Raw genomic sequence first — 13,567 nt, 5'->3', positions numbered from 1 at the left:
CATTTCTCTCCATTCTGATGTTTGGTCTGAACAACAACTGAACTTCTTGACCATGTCTGCCTGCTTTTGCTGCCACATGATTGGCTGCTTGGGTATTTGCATTAATGAGGTATACAGCTGTAAAGTGTCCACTGAGTGCAAAAGCCTTATTGCACGAGTGAACAAGGTGGATGGACTCTGAATATCTACAGCAGAGATCTGTAGGACAATCAAACCCTGTAGAATAATTAAGGGATTTTTTTCTGCATTAAAATTACGTCATCTTCCAACACGCCTACTATTCCAGCTCATTCCACCATTCAGGGCAATAATTTGTTCTAATTAGCATACAATTACATTAAAGTTAAAATGTATGAACTGCTGGGATCAGCCTCACAGCAATCAAAATTCACTAAGAATATAATTATCCAATTGTAGATCTTGTCATGGCTGCTTTAGATTCAGTAACATGAAGTTTTTTTTAAAATAGACAGCCTATGCAAATTTAGTGTAACTTGTCATTTGATTTCTCGCACAGCAATATGAAAACTGGCGGCCTCACCAGCCCGATAGTTTCTTCTCTTCAGGCGAAGACTGCGTGGTTATGATCTGGCATGAGGACGGACAGTGGAACGATGTTCCGTGCAATTACCACCTTACCTACACGTGCAAAAAAGGCACAGGTGAGTTTCCCGTTTATGGTCCACAGTGTGACGCGTTCAGAATCAGGTTCATTATCACTGACATAAGTCGTGACATTTGGCAGCAGTACAGAGCAATACATAAAAAGATTATTAGAGGTTACAATAAGAAATAGTGTGATAAAAGAGCAACATAATGAGGTAGGGTTCATTGACAAATCAGTAATCTGATGGTTGAGGGTACAAAAGCTGTTCCTAAAATGTTGAGGGTGTGTCTCTCTTGTACCTTCTCCCTGATGGTAGTGATGAGAACAGGGCATGTCCTGGATGATTGAATTTTCTTATTGATGGAGTTTTCTTCTTGAGGTGGCACCTTTTGGAAGATGCCCATAATGGAGCTGACTGACTCTTAAACTCTCTGCAGCCTTTTCCGTAGGGTGAATCACTTTCTTACCCTCTCCCCATAACCTCTGACACTCTTACTAATCAACAACCTGTCAACCTCTGCTTTAAATATACCCAATGACTCTGCCTCCACAGCTGTCTGTGGTAAAGAATTCCACAGATTCACTGCTCTCTGATGAAAGAAATTCCTCCTCATCTCTGTTCTGAAGCAACATCTGAGGCTGTGCCTTCTGGTCCTAGCCTCCCCCACTATAGAAACCGTCCTCTTCATGTCCACTCTATCTAAGCCTTTCAATATTATACCTCCACCCCCACCCTTCTAAACTCCAGCAAGTACAGGCTTAGAGCCATTAAATGCTTCTTATAAGTTAACTCTGTCATTCCTCTGGATCATTCTTGTGATGTTCATCTCCAATGCCAGCACATCCATTCTTAGATGAGGGTCTCAAAATTGCTCACAATGCTCCAAGTGTGATCTGCCAATGTCTTGTAAAGACTCAGCATTACATCGTTGCTTTTGTATTCTAGTCCCCTTGAAATGAATGCTAACATTACTTTTGCCTTCCTCACCACTGACTCAACCTGCCAGTTAACCTTTAAGGAATGCTACACAAGGACCCCCAAAACTATAGCTTTATTCTTTCTACCAAAGAGCATGACTATACACTTCCCAACACTATATTTCATTTTCCACTTCTTTGCCCATTCTCCCAATCTCTTAAGTCCTTCTGCAGACTGCTTCTTGAACACTACCTGCCTCTCCACCTTTCTTTGTATCATCTATCAACTTGGTAACAAAGCCACTAATTCCGTTAGCCAAATCATTGGCATATAATGAGAAAAGAAGTGGATCCAATGCTGATTACTGCGGAAAACCACTGGACACCAGAAAAGGCCTCACTTTATTTCCACTCTGCCTCCTGCAAGTCAACCAATCTTCTATCTATGCTCTTATCATTTCTGTAATACCATGGGCTCTTATCTTGTCTAGCAGCCTCATGTGCAGCATCTTGTCAAAGGCCTTCTGAAAATATAAAAAGAGTGCCATGAATGAACTGTGAATCTGTTTGTGTTACTTATTGAATTATTGGTGAAGTCATGGTCTAGGTATCATGGTTTAATGCTGTGCACTTTATAGCCCTGGATACATTACGAAATGCATCTGCGTGTCTGTTCTACACATGTTGATTATAGGTAGGCAGTTTCAAGTTAGTTGCTTGCCAGGGAGTGTTACAAATGATCCAGTGCTGTTGGCACTGGAATGAGCAAATACAAAAAAAAGTGTTGCTTTTGGATTCTTTCTTTCTTTGTATTTTCAATTATTTTGGCCTCTTGATTACTAGTCTAGTCTTCAGTGCGAGTCTTTCGTTTCTTAATATTTGCCAAGCGTTTATGCCAGCTTTTTGAGGGAAGGGTATCAGGAGAAGAGGCAAAAAGATCAAGGATTTTCTCAGAGCAGGGGTTCCCAACCTTTTTTTTTAATGCCATGGACCAACACCATTAAGCAAGGAGTCCGTGGACCCCTGGTTGAGTAGGGGTTCCTTGACTGAGTGCCACATCTTTCTCCAGTGTCTGAGGCTCTATAAGGCATTGGTCATACTGCATTTGGAGTATTATGAGCAATTTTGGGGCCCGTTTTAAGAAAAGATGAGTTCGCATTATAGAGGGTCTAGAAGAGGTTGATGAAAATTATTCCAAGAATGAAAGGGTTAATGAAAGGAGCACTTGACCACTCTGGGCCTGTACTTACTGGAATATAGAAAAATGGTGGGGGGGATCTCATTGAAACCTATCTGATTCTGATTGATAAGTGTGTCAAAGATTATGGGGAGAAGGCAGGAGAATGGGATTCAGAGGGATAATCTTAGATACAATGGATATGAAGAGGAGGTTTCCTTTGGTAGGGGAGGCTAATATCAGAGGACCTACCCTCAAAATAGAGGGATGTCCAATTAGAACAGAGATGAGGAGGAATTACTTTAGTTAGAATCTGTGAAATTCATTGCCACAGGCAGCTGTAGGGTCAGGTCACTAGAGCATTTAAGGCAGAGGCTGATAGGTTCTCGATTGGTCACAGTGTGAAAGGTTATGGGATGAAGATAGGGGAATGGGATTGAGAGGGAAATGGATCAGCCATGATGAAACGACAGAGCAGATTTGATGAGCTGGATGGCCTAATGCTGCACCCATGTCTTAAAGTCTGGCCATTCCAGGCTCATGTGACCTTAAGGTTGAAGTGAACCCATGAACACTGCTCATTACTTTTGCCCTTTTTGCTCCGGCCTGCTGGCGCAATACAACAACTCTCACGACTTAGGTCAGAGACAATAAACCTGATTCTGATGCGGATCTCGAAGAGAAACGTTCAGAATGAGATTGAAGATGTCAAGTCGGTGCTCAGAGAATGCACAGAAGCTGAGCACGAACAGTGGAAGGAGTGTGCAATCTCACAAACTATCTTGCCCCTTGTTCTACCATCCCACCTAGAGTAGAAGTCTCCCCTGAAGCCAAAGTGAAAACCAGTTATACTTGAGCCCAGGGACTGTCTAAGAAAAAGTTGTGAGGATGTAAAATTTCCTTTGTGATCTCTTCTGTTGTTGATTCTGGCTCATGTCTCAATGATTTCAAAGTTAGCCCACGAGCAGTATTGAAAACTTTGCTTTGGCTTTAATGGTTAAATTGTTAATTTTTTTTATAACTTGAGTAAGAACAGATTTAGATATTGTCTATACAAAGAGGGGACAACTAAGACAGAAGAGAAGAGTTAAACCATTTGGCCCGTCAAATCTGCTCCACCATTCTATCAGAGGGATTGTTTATCTCTCTGAACCCCATTCTACTGCCTTCTTCCTGTAACCTTACTAATCAATCAGATTCAGATTAATATCACTGGCATATGCTGTGAAATGTGTTGTTTTGCAGCAGCAGTATGTTGCAATACATAATAACAAAAACTGAGTTGCAGCAAGTAAATACATACATTTAAAAAAGTTAAGTCGTGCAAAAAACCAGAAAAAAGGTAGTGAGGTAGTGTTCATGGGTTCAATATCTATTCATTGGGAGAGGGAGGAAGCTGTTCCTGAATCACTGAGTGTGTGCTGTTAGTCATAATCATACTTTATTGATCCCAGGGGAAATTGATTCTCATTACAGTAGCACCATAAATAGTAATAGAACCATAAATAGTTAAATAGTAATATGTAAATTATGCCAGTAAATTATGAAATAAGTCCAGGACCAGCACATTGGCTCAGGGTGTCCAACCCTTCAAGGGAGGAGTTGTAAAGTTTGATGGCCACAGGCAGGAATAACTTCCTATGATGCTCTGTGCTGCATCTCGGTGGAATGAGTCTCTGGCTGAATGTACTCCTGTGCCCACCCAGTACATTATGTAGTGGATGGGAGACATTGACCAAGATGGCATGCAACTTAGACAGCATCCTCTTTTCAGACACCACCGTGAGAGAGCCCAGTTCCATCCCCACAACATCACTGGGCTCCTGTACCTCCTTCCTGATGGTAGCAATGAGAAGAGGGTATGAGCTGGGTGCTGGGGTTAATTAATGAATAATGTCACCTTTTAGAGGCATTGCTCCTTGAAGATGTCCTGGATGCTGTGGAAGCTAGTACCCATGATGGAGCTGAGTTTACAACTTTGTGCAGTTTATTTCGATCCTGTGCAGTAGTTTCCGCACCCCCGCACCCATACCAGACAGTGATGTAGCTCTCCACAGTACACCCACAGAAATTTGCGAGTGTTTGGTAACATACCAGATCTCCTCAAATTCAAAATGAAATAGAGCTGCTGTCGAGCCTTCTTTGGAATTATATCGATATGTTGGGCCCAGGATAGACCCTCAGAGATGTTGACAGCCAGGAACTTGAAATTACTCTCCCTTTCTACTACTGATCCCTCGATGAGAACTGGTGTGTGTTCCTTTGTCTTACCCTTGCTGAAGTCCACAGTCAGTTCTTTGATCTTACTGATGTTGAGTGCAAGGTTGTTGCTTAGACACCACCCAACTAGCTGATCCACCTGTATCCTTCTGACCCTTTATGCCTTCTTGTCAGCATCTGAAATTCTGCCAAAAATTGCTGTGTCATCAGCAAATTTATAGATGGCATTTAGGCTGTGCCTCACCACACAGTCATGTGGGTAGAGAGAGTACAGTATTGGGCTAAGCACATATACTTGAGGTGCACCAGTGTTGATTGTCAGTGAGGTGAAGATGTTGTTTTCGATCTGCACTGACTTTGATCTTCTGGTGAGGAAGTCAAGAATCCAGGTGCAGAGGGGGGTACAGAGTCCCAGATTTTGAAGCCTTTCAATCAGAACTGTAGGAATGATTGTGTTAAACGCTGAGCTGTAGTCAATACACAGAATCCTGTCATAAATATTAGTATTGTTCAGGTGATCCAAGACCACGTAAAGACCCAATGAGATTGCATCCGCTGTATAAGAATCTATCAACCGCCTCTTTAAATATGCCCAAGGACTTGGCCTTCAGAGCCGTTGGTGCCAGTGAATTCCACAGATTCACCACTGTCTAGCTAAAGAAATTACTCATCTCTGTTCTAAAAGGACCATCTTATATTCTGAGGTTGCCCTTTTGTCCTCAACTCCGCCATTATTGGAAGCATTTCTCCAATTCGGATAGTTGTCATCTCTTTATTTAGTCGAACAAATAAAATGACAAACATAGAAACTTGGGCCAAGAGTAGGCCATTCTGCCCCTCAGACCTCTACCATCATTGGAAATTCCAACTCTGTGCTTCCATCCACAAAATCCATTCGGGTGCCATGGTAGAGTGTGTGCGTGAGGAAAGTCCAGAGGGGATGACACAGAGCAGAGAGAGTGGTGAGTGCTCGGAATGTTCTGTCAGCAATGGTGATAGAGGCAGATACATTAGGGGCATTTAAGGAACTCTGAAGAAGGTACATGGAATGAAGAAAAATGAAGGGTTATGTGGGAGGGAAGGGTTAAATTGACCTTAGTGTAGGTTAAAAGTTCGGCACAACATTGTGTGCTGAAGGGCCGGTACTGTACCGTAGTGTTGCTTGTTGTATGCAACTCTTCACTCATACTTTTCTGGAGTATTAGAAAAGAGGAAGGTGAGAGACAAAATCAAAAATATAACCACCTATTAAGTTGAAAAGACTATTACATTTATGTAACACACATAAAAGTTGCTGATGAACGCAGCAGGCCAGGCAGCATCTCTAGGAAGAGGTACAGTCGACGTTTAGATTTATGTTATGTTTTTGATTTATTCTCCCACTAAATATAAAAAATGTTTCTCCATATCAGTTTAACAATGCAAGCTAAGATGAGCACTGTGGACCAAACTTTTGGGGATATGGAAAATTATTTTCCAGGGAGCACTACTCATAAAGGCAACCTCTCAATGAATGGTGTCTGCTGGAGAGATGTCTCTACTAATAGAGGAGCAAGGCGCTCCTTCCTTCTGCTGTCCTGCGGGTCACCCTTGGGCAAGGTGTGGCATTTGCTTAGCTCTCTGATAGGGGTCACGTGAAGTCATGGGAGCAGGTGGTGGATGGTCGTATGAGCAACCGGTGCATATAACAAGCCCTGGTTATGTGACCACCGATGCTAGGTAGACAATCTTTGAAGAGTTTTGATAATGACTGGGGTCACCTGCCTTGTAAAGACACTGCCCAGATGAAGGCAATGGCAAACTACTTCTGTTAAAAAAAAACTTGCCAAGAACAAAAACAACAGGAATTCTGCAGAAGCTGGAAGTTCAAGCAACACACATCAAAGTTACTGGTGAATGCAGCAGGCCAGGCAGCATCTCTAGGAAGAGGTACAGTCGACGTTTCAGGCCGAGACCCTTTGTCAGGACTAACTGAAGGAAGAGTTAGTAAGAGATTTGAAAGTTGTAGGGGGAGGGGGAGATCCAAAATGATAGGAGAAGACAGGAGGGGGAGGGATGGAGCCAAGAGCTGGACAGGTGATTGGCAAAGGGGATATGAGAGGATCATGGGACAGGAGGTCCGGGGAGAAAGACAAGGGGGGCGGGGAACCAGAGGATGGGCAAGGGGTATAGTCAGAGGGAGAAAAAGGAGAGTGAGAGAAAGAATGTGAGTATAAAAATAAATAACGGATGGGGTACGAGGGGGAGGTGGGGCATTAGCGGAAGTTAGAGAAGTCGATGTTCATGATCATCGCATGAACATCACATGATGGCATGAACGTTGACTTCTCCAACTTCCGCTAATGCCCCACCTCCCCCTCGTACCCCAACCGTTATTTATTTTTATCCACACATTCTTTCTCTCACTCTCCTTTTTCTCCCTCTGTTCCTCTGACTATACCCCTTGCTCATCCTCTGGGGCCTTTCCCCCCCTCCCCCACTTGTCTTTCTCCCCGGACCTCCTATCCTATGACCCTCTCATATCCCCTTTGCCAATCACCTGTCCAGCTCTTGGCTCCATCTCTCCCCCTCCTGTCTTCTCCTATCATTTTGGATCTCCCCCTCCCACTTTCAAATCTCTTACTAACTCTTCCTTCAGTTAGTCCTGACGAAGGGTCTCGGCCTGAAACGTCGACTGTACCTCTTCCTAGAGATGCTGCCTGGCCTGCTGCGTTCACCAGCAACTTGGATGTGTGTTGCTTGCCAAGAACGATCATGGTGATGGAAAGACCATGATTGTCCACATCATACAACGTGGAACATAATGAACAAACAATGAGAACTAAAATGAATGGTAAAAACTTTGAAAGCTGTATTATATGAGGAGTGTAGTTATTAAGTGTGGCTTCAGGACCCACCCATCCTCCTTTGTGGGAACATTATTTATGTCTATAAAAACAAGAGATTTTGCAGATGCTAGAAATCCAGAGCAGTACCTACAAAATGCTGGAGGAACTAAATACGTGAGGCAGCATCTATGGAGAAGAATGAACAGTCAACGTTTAAGGCCAAGACCCTTCATCAGAACTGAAAAGGAAGGGGACAGAAGCCAGAATCAGGTGGGGGAGGGAAAGTAGTACAAAATGGCAGGGAGGGGGTGGGTGGTCCTGAGGGAGGATGAAGTGATAAACTGGGATATGATAGGTGGAAGCAGTAAAGGGCTGAAGAAGGAAAAATCTGATAGGAGGACAGTGAACCATGGGAGAAAGGGCAGGAGGGTCACCAGAGGGAGGTGTTGATCAGGTGATGAGCAAGAGAAGGAATAGAGGGTAGCTAGAATGGGGAATGGAAAAAAGGGAGAATTACATTTAATATTGGTTTGCCTTTCATTTTGAAGTGGTAAGTATAGCCACCTGCAGTAGATGAGTGATTTTTAAGCTTTCAGTGCTATCTAATTACCTCACCCCAGGATTGGGCAGAACATGATTTAGAAGAATATATAACCATTCTTATTTCCATCCTTGAAGGAGACCAACATTACTGTGCACACTACGAATGAGGAGTATTTTATGTATTTACCACATGAATTCATCGTCAATGTTAACATGCAAACATATTCTTTTTTGTTCAGTTGCTTGTGGCCAACCACCAGTGGTGAAAAATGCTAGAACATTTGGGAAGTTGAAGCCTCGATATGAGATAAACTCCATGGTCCGATACCACTGCAGCCGTGGCTTCATCCAGCGGCACTTTCCAATCATTAAGTGTCGGACCAATGGATACTGGGATAAGCCAAAGGTTGCCTGTTTAACACGTAAGTTTGGCCAATATTTCTGAAGGATCAACTTTATTCACCATATATATTTACATGTATTATGAAATTCCTGTGATGTATTGATCCACTATTAATCTTATTACTTATATTACTTATTCAAGGGGAGAGGGCAAGGTAATTTAATGCCCATCCCTGACCGTCCTTAAAAAGGGGATCATCAGTAGATTTTTTGAGGCTAAAGTTCCTTCCAAGGTAGCTTAGGTACATTCAAGACCTTCTAGCATTTGTCATTGAATGGATCAAGTTATCTGACCAATTGCCCAGAACCACAGGACTTAATACCAGCATCCCAGCTGCTCCATAGACCCAGCACTAGAACTGCATACGTGATTGGTACTTCTAGCTTTGGAACACAGCACCCTGCAAACTTCTCCAATAAGGTGTCTAGATATTTGGTTTCTAATTATTGTAAACACGGCTGTTGAGGTATCAGATTCAGATTCATTTAACTATCAGATGTACATTGAAACATACAGTATATGTCATTTCTGTCAATAATCAGCATGCTCAAGGATACGCTGAGGGTAGCCCGCAAGTCTCACCATACGTGGCAGCGCCAGCACAGCATGCTCACAATATTCAGCAGAACAACCTCTTTTCTCAACTCCCTCTCATGCACCCACTCACACATACAGGAAGGCCTCTAACTGCAGGACAGACAACCCCTGGGCCTCCAGTCCTTGGCCAGACTCTCAGACTCACGGACCTCTGACCTCCAGCTACGCCAAGCCAGGGGCTTTTACCTTCGGGTTCTGCCTCAGGATTCACTGACAGCAGACTTTGATCTCCAGACTCGCTAAACTTTAAACCTCGACCTCGAGACTTGCGGACTGCTGTCTTTGACCTCCGGACCTCTACCGCAGGACTCAATCAACCTCAAAAGCCCCAATTTTCAACACTGTGTGGATGTAGGGTGTACTGAATATGTTGCGGTTTTCTGCTTTAGAGAACAAATAGTAATTATAATTTATTTCTCTTTCTCTGTAGCTTCCATATATCAGCAAAATGCCCCCAAGTACATCCAAGGATTTTATCGAAAAGGAACAAAAAGTTCATATGGCCATGTCCGACACCAGCATCCTTGGATAAACAAATTATATTCGAGGCACTGACTACACCACTGAATGGTGGGAAAACTGTTCTTTGCAATTCGAGCCAAACCTGTTCCAAACAGTGCCTAGAGTAACACATTGGAGGGAGGGGTGGGTTGGGAGGTAAGAGATTGGGCAGGGTGGGGGATGATTTGATTTGATGAAACAAAACATTTGGGAGAGATCAAACAGCAGTTTCTTCAAATGTGATTAATAACAAAAGAGGACTGCAAAACTCTTCAAGGTGATATTAATGAGTTAAATTAAAATGAAATTGTAGTTCTGTTGCTTGTTCGTGTATTCCATGGTACAAATATTGCTACAGACGTTGCATAAGTTGACAATTCTCATGCCATTCAGTAATGCTTTACAAATAATGGGTAAACGTATTTATATGTGAAAAAACTGTTCTTAATCTGTTTAGAGCATGTAGAACATTTTTGCACCTTTAATCCATCATGAGCTTTCCTTCGTTTCCCCCCTTTCAGTAGTTACAGCCATATCAGCAATCATAATTTAACATTAAACTCACCCTTTTCACTTTTCCAAGCTAAATTTTCAGATAGCAGAATGAATGAACTTTTTTAAAATTTCAAAACTGTTATTACATCATCTAGTGGAGCGTTTAATCCACCTTCTGGCAACATTTACAGTATTGCAAGCACCCTCATGAAGGGTTGGAGAAAGTGTTTATGCCATTATTTAAGAGGTTGCCCAAGGAGCATTTTGGCTGTTGTTCCCAGATATACAATTCTGATCTCTACCATAAGCAATGTAAAGTCTACAGATAATGGAAAAGGCTAACGGTGCATAAACATGAGAGAAAACTATTTTTGTAGAACTTGGATGAGTAATTGTCTGATTTACAAGTGTTCAACAACTCCCTTCCTCAAACAGTCTTTCACTCCTACAGCTGCAAGACCCCTGTGTAGTGTAATTCTAAGGATGCCAGGTGGGATCAAGCCCAGAGACTGCATTGTGAAGCTGCTCTTTAACTCACATGGACACAAGCAATCAAAATAGCAAATGCAAAAAGGACGCTACGTTACCTTTGCAAAAACCAGTTGGTTCTTTGAGGTCAAAGTGCTAATATATTAACTTTCTCAGATATGGCAGCTTTTTTGCGGCCCTCACTAATCACACTACGATATGGAGCTGCCTTTTTCTAAGGGTGAATATAAACCTCCAGTTTTTTTGTAAAAAAAAACCCAAAAAAATAAATTAATTTTTGTATATATCACCATCCTAGTTCATTTTTTAAATGAATGTTTGTCAGAATGTGACAGTTGTATAGTGTGTGATGATGACGTATGGCCATTTCGTTTAATTGATGGGTTTTTATTAATTTGCCTTAGAAGGACTGGATAGAATAAAAACCAGCTATATTTTTGTAACATTTCTGCTGTTAACCCTTGGGTATCTGTATAAAGCAACACATGCTTTTAAAATTAGCACAATGGAAACAGATTAAAATATTTCATTTTGAATCGAATTTCAAGGGAATAATTTTTATATTTTGAAAATTTTCATTCGATGTCTATGGGAATGGGTGGAGATTTTCTCACTGAAGGGGGAGTCAAATCTCACTGATTTATTTAAATTCACCTGTGGAAAGATTTGAATAGAAAAATTATTTCTAAATCCAAGGGTTAACATGGTCAGAGCAAAAAGAATGTCCGATAATTAAAACTGATCTGGCCAGCAGCAGATTTTTTTTTTTTTTTTTTTTGAAATGTTTTGCAGTAAATTCATTTTTAAAAGGAAAATAACCTGGTTACTTCACCCAATTGTCTTTTTTTTTCTTTTTATGAACAGCAATAGAAATGACTCTGTATGAAATTCTCCCTTTGCAATGCACACAAAGCAATACTGTATTTATATTTTAAATTGTATAGTGTATAATGTGAATGTTTGGAATTTTGTGACTGAAATGCTGATAAACTTTTGTTACTTTTTTTACATGTGTTTCACCAAAGAAACAAAAAAAAAAACAAACTTGGCCATTCTGTTTCTACTTTCCTGCATTAGACCTACTGATAGAACTGACTTGAAACACATTATTAAAGAAAATAATGAATCCTCTGGTAAAACTGCTGTTTGGAGATGCACTGAGTGTCATTTCTTTACTTTGCATACTTTAAGGGATGCTGAACTTTTAGGGTGACCATGCGTGAATTCAAAATTATATTTCAGGTTGCTGCTCTTTGTATTCTGGGAGAAAAATAATAAGGGGCAGAACATTAACAAAAAAAGTGTTTTTTCTCCCTCCTCTTTTCCTCTTCTTCAATTCCCACTCAGGCTTCCCTCTTGTCTCTTATCTTCACGTCACCTCCTCTTGGTTTCCTTCCTCCTTCCCTTTCTCCCAGGTCTACTCTTCCATCAAATTCCTTCTTTTTCAACCCTTAACCTTTTCCACCTATCACCTCCCGGCTTCTCCCTCTCCCCTGACTTCACCTACCATTTGACATCTTGTACTCCTTCCCTTTCCCCCACCCCATTCTGGCTTCTACTCCCTTTCTTTTGGGTCCCAATGAAGGGAAGTCTGAGCCACACAATCGATGGATATCACAGCTCAGCGTCATCTTGCTAAAGCTGGCAAACCCTAGCCATCCTGACAAAGTCCTAGCCTGCTTAACATCTCCCAATGACTCAGTCCATCAAGTCCTTCTTGTCAATCTTTTCTGCACGCTATCCATTTAATTACATCTTTCCTATAGCTGGGCGGCCAAAAATGATCAATACTGAAGTGTGGTCTCACCAGTGTTCTGTACAACTGCACCATGACCACATAAGTTTTAAACTCTAAGCCCTGACTTATGAAGGCCAGCATACCAAAAACAGCCTTCATCATCTTGCATGGCTAAAGGGAACAGATTATGCAGGCTCAATACTTGTTGCAAGTTACAAGCTGGATACAAAACAGAAAAAGTGCTGAAGATATTGTTTAAATCTACTTAGTAAACCATGCATATATACGTAGTATATGTCCATCTTACTAAACATATAGCAAAGTATTAGCATAGTTCCACCACATAGACTCTTCTGGAGTGGTTGGCAAAGGTCTCACACTGAAGAGAACCATTTGTCCAACAGGTCCATTCTAGCTTCCAGCAGAAACCTCATTAAGTCTCATTTCCATTTTTGTTCTCTCTCTCTCTCACCAACCTTAATACCACTTTTGCCACTTGTTCAGTCTAATGGAAAACTTATCACAGTCATTTATTGGAATGCAGGAGATCTGCTAGAGGGATACAAATCATGAGGGGCATGGACAGGGTAAAACACAATATTTTCCCGGAGAGGGGATTTTAAAACAAGGAGGCATTGAAAGGTCTGGGTACTGTGGACATGGAGAGGATGATTCCAATGGTGGTATCTGTCTAGGACCATAGTCATAGTCATATTTTATTGATCCCGGGGGAAATTGGTTTTCGTTACAGTTGCACCATAAATAGTTAAATAGTAATATGTAAATTATGCCAGGAAATAAGTCCAGGACCAGCCTATTGGCTCAGGGTGTCTGACCCTCCAAGGGAGGAGTTGTAAAGTTTGATGGCCACAGGCAGGAATGACTTCCTATGGCGCTCCGTGCTGCATCTCGGTGGAATGAGTCTCTGGCTGAATGTACTCCTGTGCCCACCCAGTACATTATGTAGTGGATGGGAGACATTGACCAAGATGGCATGCAACTTAGACAGCATCCTCTTTTCAGACACCACCGTCAGAGAGTCCAGTTCCAT

The 13,567-nt window shown here is 41.8% G+C and overlaps 1 protein-coding gene across 3 annotated transcripts in view; it reads left to right on the top strand.

Annotated features, from left to right (window-relative positions):
* Positions 1 to 11,907, top strand: part of LOC140211503 (uncharacterized) — a 211,065-nt gene extending 199,158 nt beyond the window's left edge. For all 3 annotated transcript variants that reach the window (XM_072281269.1, XM_072281270.1, XM_072281271.1), the window contains exons 14-17: positions 518 to 662; positions 8,533 to 8,715; positions 9,724 to 9,863; positions 10,741 to 11,907. In XM_072281269.1, coding sequence (XP_072137370.1) covers positions 518 to 662; positions 8,533 to 8,715; positions 9,724 to 9,848 — 453 coding nt within the window. In that variant the 3' untranslated portion in view covers positions 9,849 to 9,863; positions 10,741 to 11,907. The remainder of the gene's footprint in view (positions 1 to 517; positions 663 to 8,532; positions 8,716 to 9,723; positions 9,864 to 10,740) is intronic.
* Positions 11,908 to 13,567: the final 1,660 nt, after the last annotated feature.

This window comes from Mobula birostris, chromosome 17, assembly GCF_030028105.1.
Source record: "Mobula birostris isolate sMobBir1 chromosome 17, sMobBir1.hap1, whole genome shotgun sequence".
In the NCBI taxonomy this organism is placed as follows: Eukaryota; Metazoa; Chordata; class Chondrichthyes; order Myliobatiformes; family Myliobatidae; genus Mobula; species Mobula birostris.
This window is presented reverse-complemented; position numbering and strand designations above follow the sequence as displayed.